Raw genomic sequence first — 27,863 nt, 5'->3', positions numbered from 1 at the left:
TGTGAATGAGTGGCTTGAGTTGGTGATACACTGGTGCGGTGTGAATGAGTGGCTTGAGTTGGTGTTAACTAGTGCGGTGTGAATGCGTGGCTTGAGTTGGTGTTAACTGGTGCGGTGTGAATGCGTGGCTTGAGTTGGTGTTAACTGGTGCGGTGTGAATGAGTGGCTTGAGTTGGTGTTAACTGGTGCGGTGTGAATGCGTGGCTTGAGTTGGTGTTAACTGGTGCGGTGTGAATGCGTGGCTTGAGTTGGTGTTAACTGGTGCGGTGTGAATGGCTTGGGAAGGTTGCCACTTAGGGCTGTATTCCACAGTGTTCTGTCTCCCTCCTCCTGACCCAGATGGATACTCCCACCCTGCCTATGCTGCCTAAATACCGCTACACTGCTGCTGTGTTGCTGTGAGCCACGAACACGCCAAGAACACACAGCCAGCAGCAAAGATCACAGGCTAATTGCAGAATACCTCACTTTGAGCGTCTCTCCTCACTCTACTTGAGCCTGTGTGGTTCTCCTCTTACTCAACCAAACTAGACGGAAACCATTCATACACTAAATATACAAAATAATATTTCAAATTTGTGGATTCGCAATTTCAACCACGCTCATTGCTGGCAGGTGTATAAAATCGAGCACACAGCTAAGCAATCTCCATAGACAAACATTAACAGTGCCTTACTGAAGAGCTCAGTCACTTTCAACGTGGCACCATCACAGGACGCCACCTTTCCAACAAATTCGTCAAATTTCTGCCCAGGCCAACTGTAAGTGCTGTTATTCTGAAGTGGAAAAGTCTTGGAGCAACAACGGCTCAGCCGCGAAGTGGTAGGCCACACAAGCTCACAGAACGGGATCGCCGAGTGCTGAAGGATGCAGAGTGTAAAAATTGTCTGTCCTCAGTTGCAACACTCACTACCGAGTTCCAAACTGCCTCTGGAAACAACGTCAGCACAAGAACTGTTTGTCGGGAGCTTCAAGAAATGGGTTTCCATGGCCGAGCAGCCTCACACAAGCCGTAGATCACCATGCGCAATGCCAAGCTTCGGCTGGAGTGGTGTGAAGCTCGCCGAATCTGGGTTTGGCCTATGCCAGGAGAACGCTACCTTCCTGAATGCATAGTGCCAACTGTAAAGTTTGGTGGAGGAGGAATAATAGTCTGGGGCTGTTTTTCATGGTTCAGGCTAGGCCCCTTAGTTGCTGTGAAGGGAAATCTTAACGCCACAGTATACAATGATATTCTAGACGATTCTGTGCTTCCAACTTTGTGGCAACCCTTTCCTGTTTCAGCATGACAATGCCATCGTGCACAAAGTGAGGTCCATACAGAAATGGTGTGTTGAAATTGGTGTGGAATACCTTGACTGGCCTGCACAGAACTCTGACCTCAACCCCATCGAACACTTTTGGGATGAATTTGAAAGCCGACTGTGAGCCAGGTCTAATCGCCCAACTTCAGTAACCGTCGTCCATAATGCAATTCCCCGCAGCAATGTTCCCACATCTAGTGGAAAGCCTTCTCAGAAGAGTGGAGGCTGTTATTACAGCATAGGGGGGACCAACTCCATATTAATGCCCATGATTTTGGAACGAGTAGGTGTCCACATACTTTACATGCATTGTAATTTAAAGCCTCTTCAAGCACACCAAACGCTAGTCAATATCCTTGTGTTCTATCCTCTGTGACATCATCGCACAGCAGGCCCACGGTGCCTCCATCCACACTGCCTCTGTATCTACCTCCTGATTGCCACATATGAGCCTTCACACACAGGGGAGGGCTTGATGCTTAGGGCAGGGATCGAGTGACAGAGGGGGAAGTGAAGGTGGGATAGTGCAGGATAGAACCACAGGTTCCAGAATGGTGCGTTATGGGGGTTTATGGTAAGTCTTTGGTAGCTTGGGAAGGTTGTGTATGGTTTTAGTTTCATACATGAATAGCAAGGCCATCAAACATCTAGGCTTATACTGTGCTGAAACCTTGCATTGAGTTACACAAGCACATATTTATCTTCCCTTGGCCAAACAATAGCGGGATTCATTCTCCCTGTATCCAGGCGACGGCAGTATGTCTCTTAATGTGCTAAATCTAAGCGGAGAGGAGGGGGGATATAAGAGAGTGAGTGGACAATTGAGGAATATTTTACACAAACCTTGTAACATAAAGGAGGAGAAGCGTGAAAGAGAAAACATACCCGTAAATGTCATTGTCTACCGCAGGCATTGCTCCTTCATCCCTCTCCCTTTTTTCTTTCTCCCACCGGGCCTGCTTTCTTTCAGCACCAAGGACAGCGACCTGCCTCTCGGAGCTCAGTTGCCAGGGCAACGAGCTGCAGGGGCTGGTGGTGTGCTTTGAAGCAGCCTGTAATTTGATATCGTGACAAGCCTCAGCTCGCGATGCAGCATCCTGGTAACGCATATATCATCTGCAGAGCTTTCAGTGCAGTGATTTAACATTTAAATTCAGCAGTGTTGTTGAAAATAAGTATACAATCATTAACTGGCCGTTTCAAAATAGCAGAAAACACACGTCATTGCAGTACTCTTTCGAAATGGCAGTGTTGAAGAGCGAGGGACAAAATAGAGAATAGAGGAGCGAGAGAAATGCAGACACCAGTGTGTGTGTGTGGGGGGGGGTTCGTTCTGTCCGTGAATTTGGGTTGTTCAGACTGCTATGGTCTTGTCTGCACTTAGGGTTCAGCCATGCAGCCAGTTACTATACTGTCACACATGTGACGGGCAAGAAGACAGTCAATTGGCTCTACTGAACCTACCACTCTCAGCCATAGGGTGTCGCTGTTTACCGTTGCAAAAGCGGAACATGACAGGTGGCGCTAATAGCCCTGTCTAGAACAACACAACACAAACCTAGGGAAGTTAAGTGGCATTACAGTGATTGTAACATTGTGACTTACTGACTATATTTCTTGTCATATGACATTTAGATGTTATTTTGGCTATTATTTGAATTTTAAGAGCAGTGATTGACTTCTTAAAGTTGTGGTATAAAGAGGCTACCCCCTACTCAAAGTATAAAATAAATAATGTATATTGTAAGAAGTGGTACAATTAGGTTGATCAGTAATGGAAAGCTTGTTCGATTACATTCTAAAGTACTTCCAAGCCAGGGCATGCGATCCACGACATGCATCATGATATCCACGACATGCATCATGATATCCACAACATGCATCAGGATATCAGACACAGTGATGAAGGAGTTAGACGATACTCGTTGGTGTATTGCAATAATGACTTACAGTGTGGCCAAAAAAGTAATTAGTCAGCCACCAATTGTGCAAGTTCTCCCACTTACAAATATGAGAGAGGCCTGTAATTTTCATCATAGGTACACTTCAACTATGACAGACAATTTTTATCAATTGATTTTTAATCAATTTATTTGCAAATTATGGTGGAAAATAAGTATTTGGTCACCTACAAACAAGCACGATTTCTGGCTCTCACAGACCTGTAAGAGGCTTCTTCTTTAAGAGGCTCCTCTGTCCTCCACTCGTTACCTGTATTAATGGCACCTGTTTGAACTTTTTATCAGTATAAAAGACACTTGTCCACAACCTCAAACAGTCACACTCCAAACTCCACTATGGCCAAGACCAAAGAGCTGTCAAAGGACACCAGAAACAAAATTGTAGACCTGCACCAGGCTGGGAAGACTGAATCTGCAATAGGTAAGCAGCTTGGTTTGTGGGAGCAATTATTAGGAAATGGAAGACATACAAGACATAATATATATATAATATATATATGATAATCTCCCTCGATCTGGGGCTCCACGCAAGATCTCACCCCGTGGGGTCTAAATGATCACAAGAACGGTGAGCAAAAATCCCAGAACCACATGGAGGGACCTAGTGAATGACCTGCAGAGACCTGGGACCAAAGTAACAAAGCCTACCATCAGTAACACACTACGCCACCAGGGACTCAAATCCTGCAGTGCCAGACGTGTCCCCCTGCTTAAGCCAGTACATGTCCAGGCCTGTCTGAAGTTTGCTAGAGAGCATTTGGATGATCCAGAAGAAGATTGGGAGAATGTCATATGGTCAGATGAAACCAAAATATAACTCTTTGGTAAATTCTCAACTTGTCGTGTTTGGAGGACAAAGAATGCTGAGTTGCATCCAAAGAACACCATACCTACTGTGAAGCATGGGGGTGGAAACATCATGCTTTGGGGCTGTTTTTCTGCAAAGGGGCCAGGACGACTGATCCGTGTAAAGGAAAGAATGAATGGGGCCATGTATCGTGATATTTTGAGTGAAAACCTCCTTCCATCAGCAAGGGCATTGAAGATGAAACGTGGCTGGGTCTGTCAGCATGACAATGATCCCTAACACACCGCCCGGGCAATGAAGGAGTGGCTTCGTAAGAAGCATTTCAAGGTCCTGGAGTGGCCTAGCCAGTCTCCAGATCTCAACCCCATAGAAAATCTTTGGAGGGAGTTGAAAGTCCGTGTTGCCCAGAAACAGCCCCAAAACATCACTGCTCTAGAGGAGATATGCATGGAGGAATGGGCCAAAATACCAGCAACAGTGTGTGAAAACCTTGTGAAGACTTACAGAAAACGTTTGACCTCTGTCATTGCCAACAAAGGGTGTATAACAAATTATTGAGATAAACTTTTGTTATTTACCAAATACTTATTTTCCACCATAATTTGCAAATAAATTCATTAAAAATCCTACAGTGTGATTTTCTGGATTTTTTCTCTCATTTTGTCTGTCATAGTTGAAGTGTACCTATGATGAAAATTACAGGCCTCTCTCATGTTTTTAAGTGGGAGAACTTGCACAATTGGTGGCTGACTAAATACTTTTTTGCCCCACTGTATTTGTCACTTAGAAGGCTAACCATTTGTGGTTATAATTTTCCCTATTTGCTTTTAGATTACAATTCCCCTCTAAGAGCACTTGTGGTTGTGTTGGAATAGATGAAGAGTATGTTGGCCTACAGGTGATTGAACATTCAGAACCACACCGTGCTCAGACGCATGGTGGCGCTTTTACATCATGAGTGCGTTATAGAGGCGCGTGATAACACGGTTCTTGAAGGGGTGAGGTATTCAGTAGCTGCCAAGACACAGCAGCTTTAAGACGGATGTTAAATAGTGCTATTAAATGGCTAAACGATGGAAATAACAAACAGTTATAGTGGGATCCCATGAAACGGAAATAATTTGTGTTATTTAATATCTTGTCAGTTCTGCGTTTGGCCAATAGTTTTTCTGCTAAACAATGGCGATGCAAAACCGAAAAAGACGGTGGCTAAGCGGATGGGCATTTTGTAATTTTGCTCTTATTTTTATTAATTTGAAAGGAATCTCAGCGCAGATACGATACTCCATTCAAGAGGAATTAAAAGTCGGAACGGCAGTTGGGAATATAGCTAACGACCTGGGATTCGACACGTCGAGACTGGCGGACCGGAATCTTCGTATCGTGTCTGGAACAAAGCAGGACCTCTTCCAGGTAAACCAGAGAGATGGTGCATTGCTAGTGCACCACAGAGTAGACCGAGAGGAACTGTGCGTAAAATCCGCGCCGTGTTTCATCAACTTGAAAGCGGTGATAGAGAATCCGCTAGAAATGCACCAAGTCACAGTCGAGATAATGGATGTAAATGATAACTCCCCTACCTTTCCAGATGAAACCTATAACTTAGAGATACTAGAGTCTGCTACCACTGGAGCCCGACTCCAGTTGGAAGGAGCTCACGACCCAGATACTGGCGTATATTCTTTGCAATCGTATAAATTAAGCCAGAATCAATATTTTCGAGTAGAAATTGAGGACTTTGGCGAGGATGGCAAAATTCCGTTTTTGATTTTAAAAAGCCCTTTGGATAGGGAACACATAGCCCGATATGATTTGACGTTAACGGCCTTAGATGGAGGCAAGCCACCAAAATCAGGAACTCTTAATGTTACAGTTACTGTGTCTGATGTAAACGACAATACTCCTGTGTGTGATAAGCGGAAATATACCGTAACAGTAAAAGAAAACGTACCTAAAGGTGCATTTCTATTGCGAGTTAATGCCTCTGATTCGGATGAAGGTGTGAATGGCGAGGTGGAGTATTCATTGCGAAGTAAATTCAGAGGTATGGCTGCTGAGCCATTTGAGTTGGACAGCAAAACAGGGGAGCTAAAAGTGAAGGGAGGCCTTGATTTCGAGGAGAAGCAGGTGTATGAGATGAAGATATTGGCCTCGGACAAGGGAGCAGTATCTCTCTCCACGCACTGCAACGTGCTCGTCAGAGTGGAAGACGTGAACGACAACAGGCCTGAGATTGACGTCACATCTCTGTCTAGCCGGATTCCAGAGGACGCAACTCCCGGAACCGTGGTGGCTCTGATGGGGATGAACGACCTGGACTCCGGTGTAAACGGACAGGTAGTCTGTTCTTTACCGGAGGATTTACCGTTCGTTCTGAAGCCTTCTCTTGATGGAATTTCTTTTCGTTAGTCACCAATGATTACCTTGATAAAGAGTCGGTGCCTCGGTATGATATTACAATCACGGCTAAAGACTTAGGAATCCCTCCTCTGGTGTCAACTAAAGTCATTCAAGTGGAGGTAGTGGATGTTAACGATAATAGTCCGCTATTCACTGAAAACCCATATACATTTTATGTCGTTGAAAATAATAAGCCCGGTATGCCCATTTTCTCAGTAAGCGCGTCTGATGTTGATGATGGTGAAAATGCAGAAATTGTATATTCTCTGGACGGTGGGAGCACTGGACAACGCGTGACATCCTTCCTGAACATAAACGAAGGCAACGGTACCATTTACGCACTAAAGAGTTTTGACTTTGAAACCCTCAAAACGTTCCAGTTCTGCATCATTGCCAAAGACTCTGGAACTCCATCTCTAAGCAGCAACGTCACAGTCAACGTGTTCATTCTGGATCAGAACGACAACGCTCCAGTGATCTTGTATCCAGTCAGCCCTAACGGTTCTGCTGAAGGTGTGGAGGAGATTCCCCGCAATGTGAACGCAGGCCATTTGGTGACTAAAGTGAGAGCCTATGACGCTGATATAGGATATAACGGCTGGTTATTATTTTCACTGCAGGAAGTTACTGACCACAGTCTCTTTGCTTTGGACCGCTATACAGGACAGATAAGGACACTTCGGTCATTCACAGAGACAGACGAGGCTGAGCATAAACTGGTCATACTGGTAAAAGACAACGGGAACGTTTCACTGTCAGCAACAGCTACTGTGATTATCAACGTTGTAGAGCCCAAAGAGGCGTTTGCTGCTTCTGATGTTAAAAGTTCAGTAAAAGACGAGGAGGAGAACAGCGTTACATTTTATTTGATCATTACTTTGGGGTCAGTTTCAACACTTTTTCTCATCAGTATCATCGTGTTGATTGTAATGCAGTGCTCCAACCCCACAGACTATTCCTCCAAGTATTTACAAGATGTGAATAACGACGGGACACTGTGCCACAGCATCCAGTACAGATCGGGAGACAAACGGTACATGTTAGTTGGACCCAGAATGAGTATAGGTTCTACAATAGTCCCGGGCAGCAATGGGAATACTCTAGTGGTTCCCTCCGAACACAGGAGGAGAGCTTCTGGAGAGGTAAGAACTCTCTCTCTATTCTTTGCAGCCTATTAAGTCGGATAAAGAGAAATGTGTTGGATGAATTTGTTGCTTGTTGTTTTGTCTCCGCATAATGTCCGAGTGTGCAAACTCGCTGTGGTGGTCGCTGTCCACGGCGCCGAATTACCACAAACTCACTGATTAGCATGCTAGGCTACTACCTCGGGTTTATTATCTGTTCTTTTGCGGTGTAACTCTTCAATTCAGTTTCTTCCTCTACCTCTCATATCTATCCATCTTCACCTTTATTCGTTCTTATGATGGTCGATTTGGATTGTAATTGGTATATTTATTGGGTTTGATGCAACACGTAAACAACGAGTATCGCTTCCTCGGAGCGTTTGCAGTGTTTGTGATTTCCAGAATCCCGGACCACAGGGTGTCAGTGTAACACAAGGAGAATATATGGTACTTTGTAGACTAGGCCCCTTCTCTGGTCTGTTTTGTTCCACACATTCAGAGAGAGTATTGCGGACATCAGAACAAGACGTGATCGTCAGTGAATAGTTGTATTCCTTTACAGTGCTGAAACGTTGGATTCGTTACGGATTATCATGAGTTGGTCATCTGATAATTAAGATATATATTTTTTGGTCATTGAGGATTTTGCTTAACTTTCTGTCTAACCATGGGAGGAGGACAAAGGCGCAGATGGGAGTACTGGTGGGTTGCTGTGCGTTTCTCTCTTCTGCTGTGCTTCGGAGAGCAGGTTTCAGCACAGATAAGGTACTCTATTCAAGAGGAGGTGAAAGAGGGATCCGTTGTTGGAAATGTTGCTAAAGATTTGGGTCTTGACGTCAGTACTTTGGTAGAGAGGCGGTTTCGTATTGTTTCTGGATCTAAGGACGCTCTTTTCCAGGTAAATCAGAACAATGGCGTCTTGTATGTGCATAAGAATATCGACAGAGAGGAGGTCTGTGATGGTGATAGCGCCTGCTTGATTGACCTGAAAATGGTTGTTGAAAACCCTCTAGAAATCCATTACGTTGGTGTAGAAATTACAGATGTGAATGATAATTCTCCCAGTTTCCCAGAGATAGCAAAAGGGCTGGACATTTCGGAGAGTACACACGCTGGATCGCATTTCCAACTACCAGCTGCGCGTGATCTTGACTCTGGGATTAATTCCATTCGCTTGTACAAATTAAGTCAAAACGCTAATTTTGAATTGGAAGTTAGAGATAGAGGAGATGAAAAGGTACCCTTTTTAGTTCTACAGAAAACGCTGGATAGAGAGCAGAAATGTGAGCACAGATTATTACTGACAGCAATCGATGGAGGGAATCCGCCGAGATCAACCAATCTTAATTTGACGGTCACAGTGCTAGACATAAACGACAACCGACCTGTATTTAGTCAGGAGGTGTACACTGTAACGCTGGAAGAAAATGTATCTATCAACACCGTTGTGATACAAGTAAAAGCGATTGACTTGGACGAGGCTGTCAATGGTGACGTTGAATATAGTCTCGGCAGAGATCTGAATCGTAAAGTTTACGAGGTGTTTCATTTAGACGGTGTCACTGGAGAAATTCGAGTCAAAGGAGAGGTCGACTTTGAATCGACAGAAGTTTATAGACTTGACGTGCAGGCTTCGGATAAAGGACAGCCTCCCATGACTGTGAGCTGTAGAGTTATCATTAAGATAACAGATGTAAATGACAACCAACCAGATATAGAGGTGACATCCCTCTCTAATTTAGTTCGGGAAGATGCAAAACCTGGAACTGTTGTTTATCTTATTAGTGTTACAGATAAGGACTCGGGTATAAATGGAAAGGTGTTGTGTAGTCTGTCAGATACTGTACCGTTTGAGTTAAAACCCTCATACCAAGATAATATGTATTCTTTAGTGACCAAACAGCGTTTAGACAGAGAACTCGTGTCCCATTATGACATCACAATAACTGCCACTGACTGTGGTCAGCCTCCTCTGTCCACATTCAAAACTCTGAGTGTACAGATATCAGATGTAAATGATAACAGCCCAGAATTCTCCCAAACCCCTCTTCAGCTGTACTTAGTGGAAAATAACGCCCCTGGTGCATCGATATTCTCTGTAAGCGCTTCTGATAAAGACTTGAATGAAAATGCTGTGATTTCATATCACATTGTTAGAGGTGAAGGAACACAGAATGACATGGCATCTTTCCTCAACATCAATTCTGACAATGGACATATTTCCGCGCTAAAAAGCTTTGATTTTGAATCCCTCAAAACGTTCCAATTCCAAGTTGTAGCTACAGACTCTGGAACTCCGTCACTAAGCAGCAACGTCATAGTCAACGTGTTCATTCTGGATCAGAACGACAACCCTCCAGTGATCTTGTATCCAGTCAGCCCTAACGGTTCTGCTGAAGGTGTGGAGGAGATTCCCCGTAATGTGAACGCAGGCCATTTGGTGACTAAAGTGAGAGCCTATGACGCTGATATAGGATATAACGGCTGGTTATTATTTTCATTGCAGGAAGTTACTGACCACAGTCTCTTTGCTTTGGACCGCTACACAGGACAGATACGGACACTTCGGTCATTCACAGAGACAGACGAGGCTGAGCATAAACTGGTCATACTGGTAAAAGACAATGGGAACATTTCACTCTCAGCAACAGCTACTGTGATTATCATAGTTGTGGAGCCCAAAGAGGCTTTTGCAGCTTCTGATGTTAAAAGTTCAGTAAAAGACGAAGAGGAGAACAGCGTTACATTTTATTTGATCATTACTTTGGGGTCAGTTTCAACGCTTTTTCTCATCAGTATCGTCGTGTTGATTGTAATGCAGTGCTCCAACCCCACAGACTATTCCTCCAAGTATTTACAAGATGTGAATAACGACGGGACACTGTGCCACAGCATTCAGTACAGATCCGGAGACAATCGGTACATGTTAGTTGGACCCAGAATGAGTATAGGTTCTACAATAGTCCCGGGCAGCAATGGGAATACTCTAGTGCTACCTGACCACAGGAGGACAGCTTCTGGAGAGGTAAGAGCTGTTTCTAAGAATTTCAACATTTGAAATATCATGTACGAAAGTATATTTTTGGTCATTCGATTATATATATTTTTCTGGTTCGTTGGAATGTCTTTAAGGTGCTTAATAGAAGTGAGCTTGTTGAAGCGGTCGCTGTCCACTTCGGTGTTGCTGGATCACCAGCTCATTTGCTGTATTTATCTTCACTGAAGTGTACAAGTCCATCTCTCTCTCTCTCCTATTTTGACATGTTCTCATTCCTTCATTGCTTCTGCGTAGTTATGGCAACTGGAAAACAGACAATAACTACAAGTTCATATGGTCATGGAAAACCGAATACCGAACCACATGGTGTCGGTGTAGTACTAGGAGACTGGTTTTATAGGTCAGGCCCTGCCCCTCTCTGCGCTGTTTTGTTCCAAACAGACGATAGCAGTGCGAACATACGAGCAGGACTTGTTCTGTTGGACAGATAATTACTGTGTTCGTTTTTGGTGCTGAGGTATCGGTATGGATCATTTCGAGTTTGTAATCTGAGCGGTAGGATTGTATTTCTTTCGTTGAGGACCGTGTTTTGTTGTGTGTTTAACGATGGAATATGGAGGACAAAGGCGCAGATGGGAGTACTGGTGGGTTGCTGTGCGTTTCTCTCTTCTGCTGTGCTTCGGAGAGCAGGTTTCAGCACAGATAAGGTACTCTATTCCAGAGCAGGTGAAAGAGGGATCCGTTGTTGGAAATGTTGCTAAAGATTTGGGTCTTGACGTCAGTACTTTGGTAGAGAGACGGTTTCGTATTGTTTCTGGATCTAAGGACGCTCTTTTCCAGGTAAATCAGAACAATGGCGTCTTGTATGTTCATAAAAATATGGACAGAGAGGAGCTCTGTGGTGGCAATGGCGCTTGCTTGATGGACCTGAAAATCGTTGTTGAAAATCCTCTAGAAATTCACTATATCGGGGTAGAAATAACGGATGTTAATGACCACTCGCCCAGTTTTGCTGAAAAAGACGTACATCTGCAAATAGCGGAGAATACCCTCATGGGGGCACGCTTTGAACTCCAGACAGCGCGTGACTTAGACATTGAAATCAATGCTGTCCGTGTGTACAGGTTGAGCCAGAATGATCATTTTGATTTAGAAGTGAAAGACAATGGGGAGGAGGATAAACTTCTGTTTTTAGTTTTAAGTAAGCCACTTGACAGAGAGCAAAATTGCATGCATGAATTATTGTTGACTGCAGTCGATGGAGGTAATCCACCGAAGTCAGGTTTACTTAATATAACTGTCATAGTTCTAGACACCAATGATAATCGACCTGTTTTTAATCAAGACATATATTCCGTTTCTTTAAAAGAGAACTCCCCAATTGGCACAATTGTTACCACTGTTAATGCGTCTGATGCTGATGCCGGTTTAAATGGAGCGATAGAATACTCTCTGGGAAGAGCAGTGAAACGTAAAGTGTATGACATTTTCCAGTTGGACAGCATTACTGGTGAGATTAAAGTGAAAGGTGAAGTTGACTTTGAGGAAAATGAGTTTTACCGATTAAATGTACAGGCGTCTGATAAAGGCCAGCCCCTCTGACTGTTGACTGTAGAGTTATTATAAAGGTAGTAGATGTGAACGATAATAAACCAGAGATTGATGTAACATCCCTCTCCAATACAATAGCTGAAGATTCAAAACCAGGAACTGTTATTTCTCTAGTTAGTGTGACAGATAAAGATTCTGGGATTAATGGTAATGTCACATCTACAATAACAGACAACGTGCCATTTGAATTAAAACCTTCATTTAAGGACAATGTGTTTTCTATCGTCACAAAGGGACGTTTAGACAGAGAACTCGTGTCCCATTATGACATCACAATAACAGCCACTGACTGTGGTCAGCCTCCTCTGTCCACATTCAAAACTCTGAGCGTCCAGATATCAGATGTAAATGATAACAGCCCAAAATTCTCCCAACACCCCCTTGAGTTGTACTTAGTGGAAAATAACGCCCCTGGTGCATCTATATTCTCTGTAAGCGCCACTGATGAAGACTTGAATGAAAACGCTGCGATTTCATATCACATAGTTAGAGGAGAAGGGACGCAGAATGATATGGCATCTTTCCTGAATATAAATTCTGAAAATGGCCATATCTCCGCACTGAAAAGCTTTGACTTTGAAACTCTGAAAGCTTTCCAATTCCAAGTTGTAGCTACAGACTCTGGAACTCCGTTACTAAGCAGCAACGTCACAGTGAACGTGTTCATTCTGGATCAGAACGACAACGCTCCAGTGATCTTGTATCCAGTCAGCCCTAACGGTTCTGCTGAAGGTGTGGAGGAGATTCCTCGTAATGTGAACGCAGGCCATTTGGTGACTAAAGTGAGAGTCTATGACGCTGATATAGGATATAACGGCTGGTTATTATTTTCACTGCAGGAAGTTACTGACCACAGTCTCTTTGCTTTGGACCGCTATACGGGACAGATAAGGACACTTCGGTCATTCACAGAGACAGACGAGGCTGAGCATAAACTGGTCATACTGGTAAAAGACAATGGAAACGTTTCACTGTCAGCAACAGCTACTGTGACTATCAACATTGTGGAGCCCAAAGAGGCGTTTGCAGCTTCTGATGTTAAAAGTTCAGTGAAAGACGAGGAGGAGGACAGCGTTACATTTTATTTGATCATAACTTTGGGTTCAGTTTCAGCGTTTTTTCTCATCAGTATCATCGTGTTGATTGTAATGCAGTGCTCCAAACCCACAGACTATTCCTCCAAGTATTTACAAGATGCAAATTACGACGGGACACTGTGCCACAGCATTCAGTACAGATCCGGAGACAATCAGTACATGTTAGTTGGACCCAGAATGAGTATAGGTTCTACAATAGTCCCGGGCAGCAGTGGGAATACTCTAGTGTTACCAGAACAGAGGAGCAGAGCTTCTGGAGAGGTAAGAGCGGTTTCTATGCATTTCATTTTGAACGAATATAGATTGAGATTTGAATGTCTCCAGTGCTTAAATTAAAGACTTTATGACTGACTATGGAGTTGCTGTCCACCCCGATGGTGCTGAATCGTTAACATCCTATTTGTGTCGTTGGCAGATATGCTCGCGTTTAACATTTATTTATTTATTATTGTTTAGATAGGCTGATCTCTCTTTTTTTAATGTGTGACTTGCCAAAACCAGGTCCCAACAACTCATTGTTGTACGTGATTCTGTTGTTGTACGACATTTCTGTGCATAATTAAGAACTGAACTCTGATGCGGTAGCTGTCCACCCTGGCACTGTTTAATTACAAGTGCATTGTTTGATTTGAATAACGTTGTATCTACTTTCTCAGTCGTCTACATTCCTGCTTCCCATGAACATATTAGTCTTGTTCCAGGTCCCTTTACTCTCTCTCAACCTTTTCTCCACGAGTGTCAATGATATCGTGCAGGTACTTTTGCTGATGCTAATACAGTAATATACAATCATTCTAGAGCCTTGTGTACTCGTGGCAAGCAGTAGTTCGGTCCGCATGGTGTCGGTGTCACACAAGGAGAATGACTGACTGTCTGGTGTTTTTGTATATTAGGCCTTGCCCCTCTCTGGGTTGTTTTGTCCCCAAATGCAGAGAGAGCTGTGCGGACATCAGAACAGGACGTGCTATGATAGTCAGAGAATCATTTTATTATTTTTCTGTGCGGAAACATTTAATTTCGTTATGGGTTATTATGAGTTGGTCATCTGATCATTAGGATTGTGTTTTTTCATTGAGGATTGTGCTTACTTTTCTGTCTAACGATGGGAGATGGAAGACAAAGGCGCAGATGGGAGTACTGGTGGGTTGTTCTGCGTTTCTCTCTTCTGCTCTGCTTCGGAGAGCAGGTTTCAGCACAGATAAGGTACTCTATTCCAGAGGAGGTGAAAGAGGAATCCGTTGTTGGAAATGTTGCTAAGGATTTGGGTCTTGACGTCAGTACTTTGGTAGAGAGACGGTTTCGTATTGTTTCTGAATCTGATGAAGCTCTTTTCCAGGCAAATCAGAACAATGGCGTCTTGTACGTTTGTAAGAATATCGATCGAGAGGAGCTCTGTGATGGCAATGGCGTGTGTTCGATAGACTTAAAAGTCGTTGTTGAAAACCCCTTAGAAGTCCATTATGTGGGTATAGAAATAACGGATGTAAATGACCACTCGCCTAGTTTTGCTGAGAAATATCTACATTTAGACATAGCAGAAAATACCCTTCCCGGGACACGCTTTGAACTCCAGACTGCACGTGATGCAGATGTAGGTTTGAATTCTGTGCGCATTTACAAGTTAAGTAGTAATGATCATTTTGAATTGGAGTTAATTGATAATGGGGACGAAGACAAAGTTCCATTTTTAATCATAAGGAAGGCCATTGACAGAGAACAAAATGCAATGCATTGGTTCATTTTGACAGCTATAGATGGAGGCAACCCCCCAAGATCAGGTACCATAAACGTCACAGTAACTATTCTTGATACAAACGATAATCGTCCCATTTGTGGGAAAGATATTTACACTGTAACAATCCAGGAAAATGCACCCATTGGAACACCTGTATTAACCATAAACGCCACTGATAAAGATGAGGGACAAAATGGCGAAATTGAATATGCACTTGGTCGAAACATTAAGCGCAAAGTTCATGACACGTTTCATTTGAACAGTCTTACTGGTGAAATTCGTGCCATAGGTCCAGTAGACTTTGAAGAGAATGAGTTTTACAAACTAACGGTGCAAGCCTCTGATAAAGGACAACCCCCATTATCAGTTGACTGTAGAGTTGTCATCACGATAACGGATGTAAATGATAATAAACCAGAAATAGGGGTGACGTCATTGTCTAGCATGATATCTGAGGATTCGAAGCCTGGAACGGTCATATCTCTAATTAGTTTAACGGATAAAGACTCTGGTAACAACGGTAAAGTCCTACTGAAAATATCGGAGAATATCCCTTTTGAGTTAAAACCGTCATTTAAGGAGAATGTCTATTCCTTTGTCACAAAGGGGCGTTTAAATCGAGAACTTTTTTCTTATTATGACGTCACAATAACAGCTACTGATTTTGGTCAGCCTCCTCTGTCCACATTCAAAACTCTGAGTGTACAGATATCAGATGTGAACGACAACAGTCCAGAATTCTCCCAAACCCCTCTTCAGTTGTACTTAGTGGAAAATAACGCCCCTGGTGCATCGATATTCTCTGTAAGCGCTTCTGATAAAGACTTGAATGAAAATGCTGTGATTTCATATCACATTGTTAGAGGTGAAAGGACACAAAATGATATGGCTTCTTTTCTGAACATCAATTCTGAAAACGGACATATTTCAGCTCTAAAAAGCTTTGACTTTGAAATTCTCAAAACTTTCCAATTTCAAGTTGCAGCTACAGACTCTGGAACTCCGTCACTAAGCACTAACGTCACAGTCAACGTGTACATTCTGGATCAGAACGACAACGCTCCAGTGATCTTGTATCCAGTCAGCGCTAACGGTTCCGCTGAAGGTGTGGAAGAGATTCCCCGCAATGTGAACGCAGGCCATTTGGTGACTAAAGTGAGAGCCTATGACGCTGATATAGGATATAACGGATGGTTATTATTTTCACTGCAGGAAGTTACTGACCACAGTCTCTTTGCTTTGGACCGCTATACAGGACAGATAAGGACACTTCGGTCATTCACAGAGACAGACGAGGCTGAGCATAAACTGGTCATACTGGTAAAAGACAATGGGAACGTTTCACTGTCAGCAACAGCTACTGTGATTATCAACGTTGTGGAGCCCAAAGAGGCTTTTGCAGCTTCTGATGTTAAAAGTTCAGTAAAAGACGAAGAGGAGAACAGCGTTACATTTTATTTGATCATTACTTTGGGGTCAGTTTCAACGCTTTTTCTCATCAGTATCATCGTGTTGATTGTAATGCAGTGCTCCAAACCCACAGACTATTCCTCCAAATATTTGCAAGATGCGAATTACGACGGGACACTGTGCCACAGCATTCAGTACAAATCCGGAGACAAACGGTACATGTTAGTTGGACCCAGAATGAGTATAGGTTCTACTATAGTCCCGGGCACCAATGGAAATACTCTAGTGATACCCGAACACAGGAGGAGAGCTTCTGGAGAGGTAAGCGTTATTTTAAGAGTTGCTCTTTCAAGCTTTCACAAGTATTATATATTGTCTGTTTTTTTGTTCTGTCCTACCTTATATCAGTAAAGATGAGTCATTTGTTGAAATGGCTCTCATGTTTATTGGAATGTTTTGTCCGTGCGTAATGGGGAAGGTTATTTGAAAATATCCGGGGGAAAACATAGCTGTCCACTGTAGTTGTGCTGAATTCTAGTCGGGGGGTTTTACGTTGGTGAAGTCATCCACTATTGTTGCCTAAATACGTGTTCTTTTTGCCCTATACACTTCGGTCTGAGCGAGGCAATACCATTTGTTTTTCCCATTCATCCTTTCACATTGTTTAGCTGGTACTACAAGTATAAGTGGCATTGTTTTTACATATCTTCACATGGAATCTCTTAACAGTTAAATCTTCACGTAGATGTGGTAACCAGAACCTAGGTACGCAGGGTGTCAGTGTAACACAAGGAGACTGACGTTGGGGTACTGTATAGAATAGGCCTTGCCCATCGCTGGGCTGGTTTGTTCTACGGATACAGTGAGAGTGGTGTGGACATCAGAACAAGACGTGCTATGCTGAACAGAGATGATTTTGTATTGTTTTCTTGCTGAAGAATGTGTTTGAGTATGGATCATAACGAGTTGGCCGTCCGATCATAAGGATTGTACATTTGGGGATCGTGTTTGGTTGTTTTTACAATGGGAGACAGAGGACAAAGGCGCAGATGGGAGTACTGCTGGGTTGTTCTGAATTTCTCTTTGCTGCTCTGCTTGGGGGAGAAGGTTTCAGCACAGATAAGGTACTCTATTCCAGAAGAGGTGAAAGAGGGATCCGTTGTTGGAAATGTTGCTAAGGATTTGGGTCTTGACGTCAGTACTCTGGTGGAGAGACGGTTTCGTATTGTTTCTGGATCTAAGGACGCTCTTTTCCACGTAAATCAGAACAATGGCGTCTTGTATGTTCATAAAAATATCGACAGAGAGGAGGTCTGTGATGGTGATAATGCTTGCTTGATAAACCTCAAATTCGTAGTTGAAAATCCGCTTGAAATACACTACGTCAGCGTAGAAATAACGGATATAAATGATCACTCTCCTGTTTTCCCTGAAAAAGATCAGCATCTAGAAATGCCGGAAAATACATTTCCAGGTGCGCGATTCGAACTCCAGACTGCGCGAGACGTAGACGTTGGACTCAATTCTGTTCATTCGTATAAGTTAGGTCAAAATGCACATTTTGAATTACAGTTAATTGATAGTGGGGAAGGTGACAAAATACCATTTTTAATTTTGCAGAAGCCATTGGATAGAGAGCAAAACACCAAACATATGCTATTACTTGCAGCGCTAGACGGAGGGAATCCACCTAAGTCAGGCACCTTGAATATCACTGTTACAGTTCTTGATGTAAATGACAACCGTCCCATCTGCACTCAAGACGAATATTCAGTAACATTGCCTGAAAACGCTCTAAATGGAACTATTGTCATCAGAGTAAACGCCACAGATGCTGACGATGGCCAAAATGGAGTAGTGGAATACACACTAGGCAGAACTATAAAGCGTAAAATACATGACATCTTTGAATTAGACCACGTGACTGGTGAAATTCAAGTCAAAGGCCAGGTGGATTTTGAAGAAAACGAGGTTTACAGGTTAAATGTTCAGGCGTCTGATAAGGGACAACCTCCAACAAGTGTTGATTGTAGAGTTATTATTAAAATAGGAGATGCTAATGATAACCAACCAGACATAGATGTGACTTCCCTCTCGAACACGGTGTCTGAAGATTCTAAACCAGGAACTGTTATTTCTCTCATCAGTGTAACAGATAAAGATTCCGGTATTAATGGTCAAGTTATTGCTAGTATATCTGAAGACATACCATTTGAATTAAAACCTTCATTTCAGGAGAATGTGTATTCTATCGTCACAAAGGGGCGCTTAGATCGAGAACTCGTGTCCCATTATGACATCACAATAACAGCCACTGACTGTGGTCAGCCTCCTCTGTCCACATTCAAAACTCTGAGCGTACAGATATCAGATGTGAACGATAACCGTCCAGAATTCTCCCCAAAACATATTGAGCTGTACTTAGCGGAAAATAACGTCCCTGGTGCGTCCATATTCAATGTAAGCGCTTCTGATAAAGACTTGAATGAAAATGCTGCGATTTCATATCACATAGTTAGAGAAGGTACACAGATTGATATGGCATCTTTTCTTAATATCAATTCTGACAATGGAGATATTTCCGCGCTAAAAAGCTTTGACTTTGAAACACTTAAAACATTCAAATTCCAAGTTGTAGCTACAGACTCTGGAACTCCGTCACTAAGCAGTAACGTCACAGTCAACGTGTTCATTCTGGATCAAAACGACAACGCTCCAGTGATCTTGTATCCAGTCAGCGCTAACGGTTCCGCTGAAGGTGTGGAGGAGATTCCCCGCAATGTGAACGCAGGCCATTTGGTGACTAAAGTGAGAGCCTATGACGCTGATATAGGATATAACGGCTGGTTATTATTTTCACTGCAGGAAGTTACTGACCACAGTCTCTTTGCTTTGGACCGCTATACAGGACAGATACGGACACTTCGGTCATTCACAGAGACAGACGAAGCTGATCATAAACTGGTCATTCTTGTAAAAGACAATGGGAACGTTTCACTCTCAGCAACAGCTACTGTTATTATCAAGGTTATGGAGCCCAAAGAGGCTTTTGCGGCTTCTGATGTTAAAAGTTCAGTAAAAGACGAGGAGGAGAACAGCGTTACATTTTATTTGATCATTACTTTGGGGTCAGTTTCAACGCTTTTTCTCATCAGTATCATCGTGTTGATTGTAATGCAGTGCTCCAAACCCACAGACTATTCCTCCAAGTATTTACAAGATGTGAATAACGACGGGACACTGTGCCACAGCATCCAGTACAGATCCGGAGACAATCGGTACATGTTAGTTGGACCCAGAATGAGTATAGGTTCTACTATTGTACCGGGCAGCAATGGAAATACTCTAGTGATACCCGAACACGTGAGCAGAGCTTCTGGAGAGGTAAGAACTATACGTTTTGTAACTGCATAGCTCGTCTGTTTGTATGTTCCGAATTAATTGCATTCTATTTTGGTCTGTCTAATATGTTGCTTCGGTCGGAGTATGGATGTGGCATTAAGAACCGTACTCTAGGAGGGTTTCTCATAGGGGTAGCGCATCACTGCTTTTGTAAGTGATCGCTGTCCACGACAGTGGTGCTGAAACACTGTACAGTTCAACGTGCTGTTTGAGTTGTTGCAAATGTTGTGCACACGGTGTCGCCGCTCTTCAGTGTTAGAAACATGCATTTGGTTTATATCCCTCCCTCTCTTTGTCCTGTTGGCTCATTGCAAATCACATGAGTCTAGTGAAACGGGCACTGGCTTCCTGGAAGGGAGAATACCCACCACATGAAAGGTTGCTTGGATATGTTTGGTGGATAATCTTGTCACCTTGATTTTTCTGGATAAATGGAATGTAAATGCTCGAAAATAACATAACTTTTCAAAATGGTAGACGGACAGAGAAGAGCGGCGCCTCTCCGGGCGATGCTGTTGTTTGTATTTTCGTTGTGTTTTTGCCGTGGAGCTTATTGTCAAATACGCTATTCTATCGTGGAGGAGTCGAAAAAAGGTACTTATGTGGGAGACGTAGCAAAGGATTTGGGGTTCAGTGTGGATAAACTGGCGGAACGAAGGTTTCGGATTGTATCGGGCTCCAAGGAAGGTTTTTTGCAGATAAACCAAGACAATGGAGTGTTGTATGTGGACAGAACCATCGACAGGGAGGAGCTGTGTGAGAAAAGCATTGTGTGCTTGATAAACCTAAAAACCGTGGCCGAGAATCCGTTGGAAATACACTATGTTGAGGTAGAAATTACAGATATTAATGATCATTCTCCCAAATTCCCGGAAAAGGTGAAACATTTGGAAATATCCGAGAGCGTTATGCTCCAGGGGACGCGCTTTCCTCTGGACGCCGCGCGTGACCCTGATGTTGGAGTGAATAGTCTCCGTAAGTACACTCTCAGTACAAACGAGAACTTTGAGTTAGATGTTAAAACTCGCGGCGAGGATAAAATCCCCTTTTTGATATTGAAAAAGCCGCTAGACCGAGAACAGATGTCTGAAATATTGTTAACCTTGACTGCTTATGACGGGGGTAAACCAGAGAGATCTGGCTCTGTCAATATAACCGTAAAAGTTATCGATATGAATGATAATGTTCCCGTTTTCGACCGACAGGTGTATACATTAACATTAGATGAAAATGCTCCCTTAGGTACCTCTGTTTTGAGGCTGCACGCCACGGATCTAGATGATGGCGCAAACGGACAGGTTATATACACATTTGATAGCAGTCTTAAAAACAGAGCGTTCGATTTATTCGAGATAGATGCGGTTACAGGGGAAATTACAATCAAGGGGTTAGTAGACTTTGAAGAGCAGAGTGTTTACGACATTGACGTGCAGGCATCTGACAAGGGCCAAGTCACATTGACAGGTCACTGCAGTGTCGTTATCAACGTGAAAGATGTAAATGACAACGCACCTGAGATGGACGTTACGTCGCTGTCAGGTCAAGTCCCAGAGGACGCACGACCCGGTACAGCTGTATCTCTAATCAGTGTGTCCGACATGGACTCTGGTGAAAACGGCTTGGTTATATGTACACTCTCGGACAACATCCCTTTCGAATTAAAACCGTCTTTTCAGAAAAATATGTATTCTTTGATTACTAAAAGTGGATTGGACAGAGAGTCGGAGCCTATGTACACAGTGACTATAACTGCTACGGATAAAGGAGACCCATCATTGTCTTCCCACAAAACTGTCACGGTCCATATCTCAGACGTCAACGACAACAGTCCGGTCTTTTCCCAGAGTCCATATACCTTCTATGTACCAGAAAACAATGCTCCAGGGGAGTCGTTGTTTTCATTGAGTACATCAGATAGAGATCAGGATGACAACGCTCGTGTGTCTTGTCACATTTGGAAAGGCGATGGTGACACTCCTATTGTATCCTACCTAAATATGAATTCTGATGGTAACATTTACGCGCTAAAAAGCTTTGACTTTGAAGATACCAAAACATTCCATTTCCAAGTTGTAGCTACAGACTCTGGAACTCCGTCACAAAACAGCAACGTCACAGTCAACGTGTTCATTCTGGATCAAAACGACAACCCTCCAGTGATCTTGTATCCAGTCAGCCCTAACGGTTCCGCTGAAGGTGTGGAGGAGATTCCCCGCAATGTGAACGCAGGCCATTTGGTGACTAAAGTGAGAGCCTATGACGCTGATATAGGATATAACGGCTGGTTATTATTTTCACTACAGGAAGTTACTGACCACAGTCTCTTTGCTTTGGACCGCTATACAGGACAGATACGGACACTTCGGTCATTCACAGAGACAGACGAGGCTGATCATAAACTGGTAATTCTTGTAAAAGACAATGGGAACGTTTCACTCTCAGCAACAGCTACTCTTATTATCAAGGTTGTGGAGCCCAAAGAGGCGTTTGCTGCTTCTGATGTTAAAAGTTCAGTAAAAGACGAGGAGGAGAACAGCGTTACATTTTATTTGATCATTACTTTGGGGTCAGTTTCAACGCTTTTTCTCATCAGTATCATCGTGTTGATTGTAATGCAGTGCTCCAAACCCACAGACTATTCCTCCAAGTATTTGCAAGATGTGAATAACGACGGGACACTGTGCCACAGCATCCAGTACAGATCCGGAGACAATCGGTACATGTTAGTTGGACCCAGAATGAGTATAGGTTCTACAATAGTCCCGGGCAGCAATGGAAATACTCTAGTGTTACCCGAACACAGGAGAAGGGCTTCTGGAGAGGTAAGAAGTTAAATACGTTTCTATTTACTAATAGTTTGCTGGTGCTGTCCCTGACATTGGAATCTGCCTATAATATTATTTCATGGTGTATAAATGTGTCAGATAAAATGTTGTTTAGTTAAAGGGTAAGTATATTGGATGAAACATGATCTCATAACATCGCTTCATCGAAGTAGCTTTCCGGCTCTTTCGCAGCCACATGCTGTGGTGTTGAAACGCCATTTTGTTCAATGGCTGTTTGTCTGGGGAAGTTTTGCCAACATGTGTTTGTGGTATACATGCACCTCAAGTAGCTATCCTCTTTATTTAAACAAATATTTCTCAATCTTTATTTCTGTCTGGGTGGGACACTTGTTGAATACGTCAGTAAATGGTGTCATGGTCACGGTACGCAGATCCCAGGTAACTGTATCCGTACTTTCTTAAAACCCACACAACTTATTGAGTAAGATTTTCTGTTCGATATTTTCTGTGACAAAATACTATTAATACTTTTAAACTATAGTGTAATGTGAGGTATAAATCACATGGTGTCAGTACACAACTAGAATACCGCTCCGGGTAGACATCCTCTCGTCATACTTTTGAGTCCGCCCCCTTGCTGGTTTCGTATCTTATTCAGTTGCTGGAGGAGCACAGTCGTGATCTTAATGAGAATAATAAAATCTCAAGTTTACATTCTGAAAACACTATTGGATAATGAGCTTTGGACATATTTGTTTATGTATTGGATAGACAACTGTCACCAATGAAGGAATAGTGGAAGTGCTGTGGATTGTTTTTATTGCTCTTGAAAACATGGAACAAAGAGGATGCGGTGCATGGCTGGAGGGACGGCAGTGGGTCGTCTTATTAGTTGCTTTGATTTTCTTTTGGAGCGGGGCTTTAGCTCAAATAAAATACTCCATCTCTGAAGAGCTTAAGGAAGGAACTGTCGTTGGGAATATAGCTAAGGATTTGGGAATAGATCTGAGTACCTTGACTGAAAGGGGATTTCGAATCGTTTCTGGCTCCACCGAGCCCCTTTTCCAGGTAAACCAGAATGACGGCATCTTGTATGTGAATCGAAAAATAGACCGAGAGGAGGTGTGCGAACGGAGCAGAGTGTGTTTAATCAACCTGAAAACCGTTCTAGAGAACCCGCTGGAGATCCATTATGTTTCTGTTGAGGTGGTAGACGTTAACGACCATTCTCCCAGTTTTCCAGAGAAAGAAAAACGTTTAGAGATTTCAGAATCTGCATTACCGGGAGCGCGATTTCAGCTCCCAGCTGCGCGCGACTGGGATGGTGGCCAATTCTCTGTTCAACAATATAAATTCAGTCACAGTGAACATTTCCGTGTTGAGGTCAGAGACCGAGGTAAAGATGGTAAGATGCCGTTTTTGATTTTACAAAAGCAACTAGATAGAGAAGCCGTAAGAAGCCATAAATTACTCCTCACTGCCATTGATGGTGGAAATCCCCCGAGATCTGGAACTATTGAAATAACTGTAGATGTATTGGATGTTAATGACAACACACCTCTATTCACTAAAGAGGTGTACTCTGTCATGTTGAATGAAAACTCTCCCTTAGGCACAACGGTTATTCAGGTGAACGCCACTGATTTAGATGACGGTGTCAACGGACATGTAATATACTTATTCGGTAATGACGTGAACAGCAACATACAGAAGCTGTTTGGTTTAGATGCCAAAACGGGTCAAATAACGGTTCGAGGGCAAATCGATTTTGAGATACAAGATAGCTATGAGCTCGACATACAAGCGTCCGATCAAGGAGCTGCTCCACTAACAACAGACAAAAGTGTGATCATCAAGATAGTTGATGTTAACGACAATGAACCCGAGATAGAGGTGACGTCCTTTTCCAGCGCCATTCCCGAGGATTGTAGACCCGGAACTACTGTCGCATTAATCAGTGTTAATGATATGGACTCTGGTCTCAATGGGAAAGTGATCTGCTCTATAAATGACGAGGACGTCCCTTTTAAACTAATGCCGTCTTTACAGGACAACATATATTCCGTTGTCACCAAGTCACAGCTGGATAGAGAGAAACAGGCTCATTATGACGTTATCATTTTAGCTAAAGACTCAGGCCAGCCATTCTTGTCATCTGTAACGACTATCAGCGTTGTTGTATCAGATGTGAATGATAACAGTCCAGAGTTTTCACTGAGCCCGTATACTTTCTATGTCCTTGAGAATAACGACCCAGGAGGCTCAGTATTTTCAGTGAGTGCCTCAGATCGCGACATAAATGAAAACGCACTGATTTCATATCATATTCCAAGAGGCATCGACGATGAGAACAAATTGGCATATTTTCTTAATATTAATTCTGAAAATGGGAACATATTGGCGCTAAAAAGCTTTGACTTTGAAACTTTAAAAACATTCCATTTCCAAGTTGTAGCTACAGACTCTGGAACTCCGCCACAAAGCAGCAACGTCACAATAAACGTGTTCATTCTGGATCAGAACGACAACGCTCCAGTGATCTTGTATCCAGTCAGCACTAACGGTTCCGCTGAAGGTGTGGAGGAGATTCCCCGCAATGTGAACGCAGGCCATTTGGTGACTAAAGTGAGAGCCTATGACGCTGATATAGGATATAACGGCTGGTTATTATTTTCACTGCAGGAAGTTACTGACCACAGTCTCTTTGCTTTGGACCGCTATACAGGACAGATAAGGACACTTCGGTCATTCACAGAGACAGACGAGTCTGAGCATAAACTGGTCATACTGGTAAAAGACAATGGGAACGTTTCACTGTCAGCAACAGCTACTGTGATTATCAACGTTGTGGAGCCCAAAGAGGCGTTTGCAGCTTCTGATGTTAAAAGTTCAGTAAAAGACGAGGAGGAGAACAGCGTTACATTTTATTTGATCATTACTTTGGGGTCAGTTTCAGCACTTTTTCTCATCAGTATCATCGTGTTGATTGTAATGCAGTGCTCCAAACCCACAGACTATTCCTCCAAGTATTTACAAGATGTGAATAACGACGGGACACTGTGCCACAGCATTCAGTACAGATCCGGAGACAAACGGTACATGTTAGTTGGACCCAGAATGAGTATAGGTTCTACTATTGTCCCGGGAAGCAATGGAAACACTCTAGTTCTTCCCGAACACATGATGAGAGCTTCTGGAGAGGTGAGGAGATTACCAAGTTATTATTCAAGTTACACATCGTGTATGGTCCTCATAAACTATGTAGCCTGTACTGTACAGTGCATACTTTCATTGTCTCAATACAAGCATATGAACGTGGGTATATTGGAACTTGCTTTGCTATTTAGGGGTTTGTTCAGGTGTATTCGTTTTCGTTCTGTTATCCACGACAGTTTGAAGGGAATTGTATTGCATTCGTTTTTTGTCGTTCTCTATGTGTCCTTTCAATACCACCAATTTGTTACAGAATATGATGTGTGGGGCATCCTAAATCAATTAAAGTGTGATCTCAAAGTTGCATCGCCTTAGAGTTGTGTGTTTCTGCAATGCAGAGTAATGCACTCGTGATGTGTCGCTGTCCATTTGCGTGGTGCAGAAACGCTGTTGCATTGCGGCTCTTCAAAAGAAAAGATAACATTGAATCTATGCAATGTGCTTTATTTTACATTTTTGTCATTCTCTATCAGTTGCTGGTAGATACTACGAGCCTCTATTAGCCTACACAAACCCCTACACACAATTTGAATGAATGATTGTTTGTTTCTGTATGTTTGTGCCTAAACTGTTACGGGTGCTGGAATAGCCAATGTGCTGTGCACCACCATACAATGTGTGGTAGAATCGCACGGTGTCAGTGCTTTAACTAGAATTATACTCTTGAAAGAAATCTCCACGTCACACCTTTGATTCCTCCGCTTTGGTTGGTTTGTAATTTCGCATCTAGCGAAAAGGTCGCGAGCTGTGAGGAGAGATTTAGAACACAATTGAATGCAACTAAAATGTTGTTGTTTTTTAGAATAATGAGCAGTGATCATATTTTGGAATGTAATGGGTAAGAGTCGTTGATAATAGAGGCGTACTGTGGATTTTATGTTGGATTAAAGATTATACTACTGTCCCGGGCAGCAATGGGAACCCTCTAGTGCTGCGCGAACGCATTAGCAGAGCTTCTGGAGAGGTAAGAACTATACGTTTTGTAACTGCATAGCACTTGCATAGTTTATTGTCCTGTTCGGTTTGTAAATTCCGTCTGAACTGCATTTTATTTGAGAAGGTCTAATATGTTGTTTCGGGCGGAGGTGGCATTAACAACAGAGGTAAAGTTGGTTTTATATTCACACATTCGGACATCCAACAGTTATTCAACAGACATTCATCAGACATTCAACAGACATTCACCAAAAGCCATTTAAAATGGTAAAAATCAATAACTAATTCATTGATTGTCACAGAAACATAAATGTCTAGCATTTACATCCTTTGTTTTTAATCAATTATTCCGTTTTGATTTGATGGAGATACATAAAATCTCAAATGTGCCATTAAAGCGGTATAAATCAATAACTAATTCACTGTTTGTCACAGAGACATTAAACTAGGTATGATGTATTATATAAATGTCTAGCATACTTTTACAACCTTTGTTTTGAGTAAGAATTCGGATGATTATCACCAGTTGTGTGTGCTTCTATCAGGGTTGTGGTCAAATGCATATCATTTAAAGTCAATTTAGCAATTGTACAAAAATCCAATTCAATTTGATAATGTTTCTAATTGCAAAAGCATGTAACCGAATTTGGGTATTCCAGAACTGTAATTTACATCTAAATAAACATAACACTGTTTTATATTTTTAATACTGCACATAGAATGCTCTGTGGGCCAGAGATGGTACCAATCAGCTTGTCTGGGGATGACAAAGAAGGACTTGAACAAAGCCAAAATAGAAAATGATTGGAAGGGGCCTCTTTACTGTTAAATAAGAGAGGTATAAATAAATGACTTTTGGGGCGGCAGGCTAGCCTAGTGGTTAGAGCGTTCCACTAGTAACCGAAAGGTTGCAAGTTCAAATCCCCAAGCTTACAAATCTATAATTCTACCCCTGAACAAGCAGTTAACCCACTGTTCATAGGCCTTCATTGAAAATAAGAATTTGTTCTTAACTGACTTCCCTAGTTAAATAAAGGTTTTTTTAAAACTGTTGTGCCATGTAACTACTTTAAAATGT

General features: G+C 42.6%; 4 protein-coding genes and 3 pseudogenes across 4 annotated transcripts; all 7 read left to right on the top strand.

Annotated features, from left to right (window-relative positions):
* The first annotated feature begins 5,252 nt into the window (after nucleotides 1-5,252).
* On the top strand, nucleotides 5,253-8,129 carry LOC115130043 (protocadherin gamma-A5-like; annotated as a pseudogene).
* Nucleotides 8,130-8,264: 135 nt separating this feature from the next.
* On the top strand, nucleotides 8,265-10,655 carry LOC115130042 (protocadherin alpha-3-like). Its single transcript, XM_029660820.2, has one exon. The coding sequence runs from the start codon at nucleotides 8,265-8,267 to the stop codon at nucleotides 10,653-10,655; it is 2,391 nt and encodes a 796-aa protein (XP_029516680.2).
* A 546-nt stretch (nucleotides 10,656-11,201) lies between these two features.
* LOC135572069 (protocadherin alpha-3-like) lies at nucleotides 11,202-13,639 on the top strand (annotated as a pseudogene).
* Nucleotides 13,640-14,354: 715 nt separating this feature from the next.
* On the top strand, nucleotides 14,355-17,248 carry LOC135572068 (protocadherin alpha-8-like). The gene is made up of 2 exons (XM_065019075.1): nucleotides 14,355-16,810; nucleotides 17,194-17,248. Exons 1-2 carry the CDS (start codon nucleotides 14,406-14,408, stop codon nucleotides 17,246-17,248), a joined length of 2,460 nt encoding a protein of 819 aa, XP_064875147.1. The 5' UTR covers nucleotides 14,355-14,405.
* A 203-nt stretch (nucleotides 17,249-17,451) lies between these two features.
* Nucleotides 17,452-19,862, top strand: LOC115131007 (protocadherin alpha-8-like). The gene has a single exon (XM_029662628.2). It carries the CDS (start codon nucleotides 17,472-17,474, stop codon nucleotides 19,860-19,862), a length of 2,391 nt encoding a protein of 796 aa, XP_029518488.1. The 5' UTR covers nucleotides 17,452-17,471.
* Nucleotides 19,863-20,320: 458 nt separating this feature from the next.
* Nucleotides 20,321-22,684, top strand: LOC115131006 (protocadherin alpha-7-like). The gene has a single exon (XM_029662627.2). The coding sequence runs from the start codon at nucleotides 20,321-20,323 to the stop codon at nucleotides 22,682-22,684; it is 2,364 nt and encodes a 787-aa protein (XP_029518487.2).
* A 786-nt stretch (nucleotides 22,685-23,470) lies between these two features.
* On the top strand, nucleotides 23,471-25,892 carry LOC115131004 (protocadherin alpha-3-like; annotated as a pseudogene).
* The last annotated feature ends 1,971 nt before the right edge of the window (nucleotides 25,893-27,863 follow it).

The sequence above is a fragment of the Oncorhynchus nerka genome, linkage group LG6, assembly GCF_034236695.1.
Source record: "Oncorhynchus nerka isolate Pitt River linkage group LG6, Oner_Uvic_2.0, whole genome shotgun sequence".
Taxonomy (NCBI): domain Eukaryota; kingdom Metazoa; phylum Chordata; class Actinopteri; order Salmoniformes; family Salmonidae; genus Oncorhynchus; species Oncorhynchus nerka.
The sequence above is the reverse complement of the archived record's forward strand: the minus strand, read 5'-3'. Positions and strand labels throughout refer to the sequence as shown.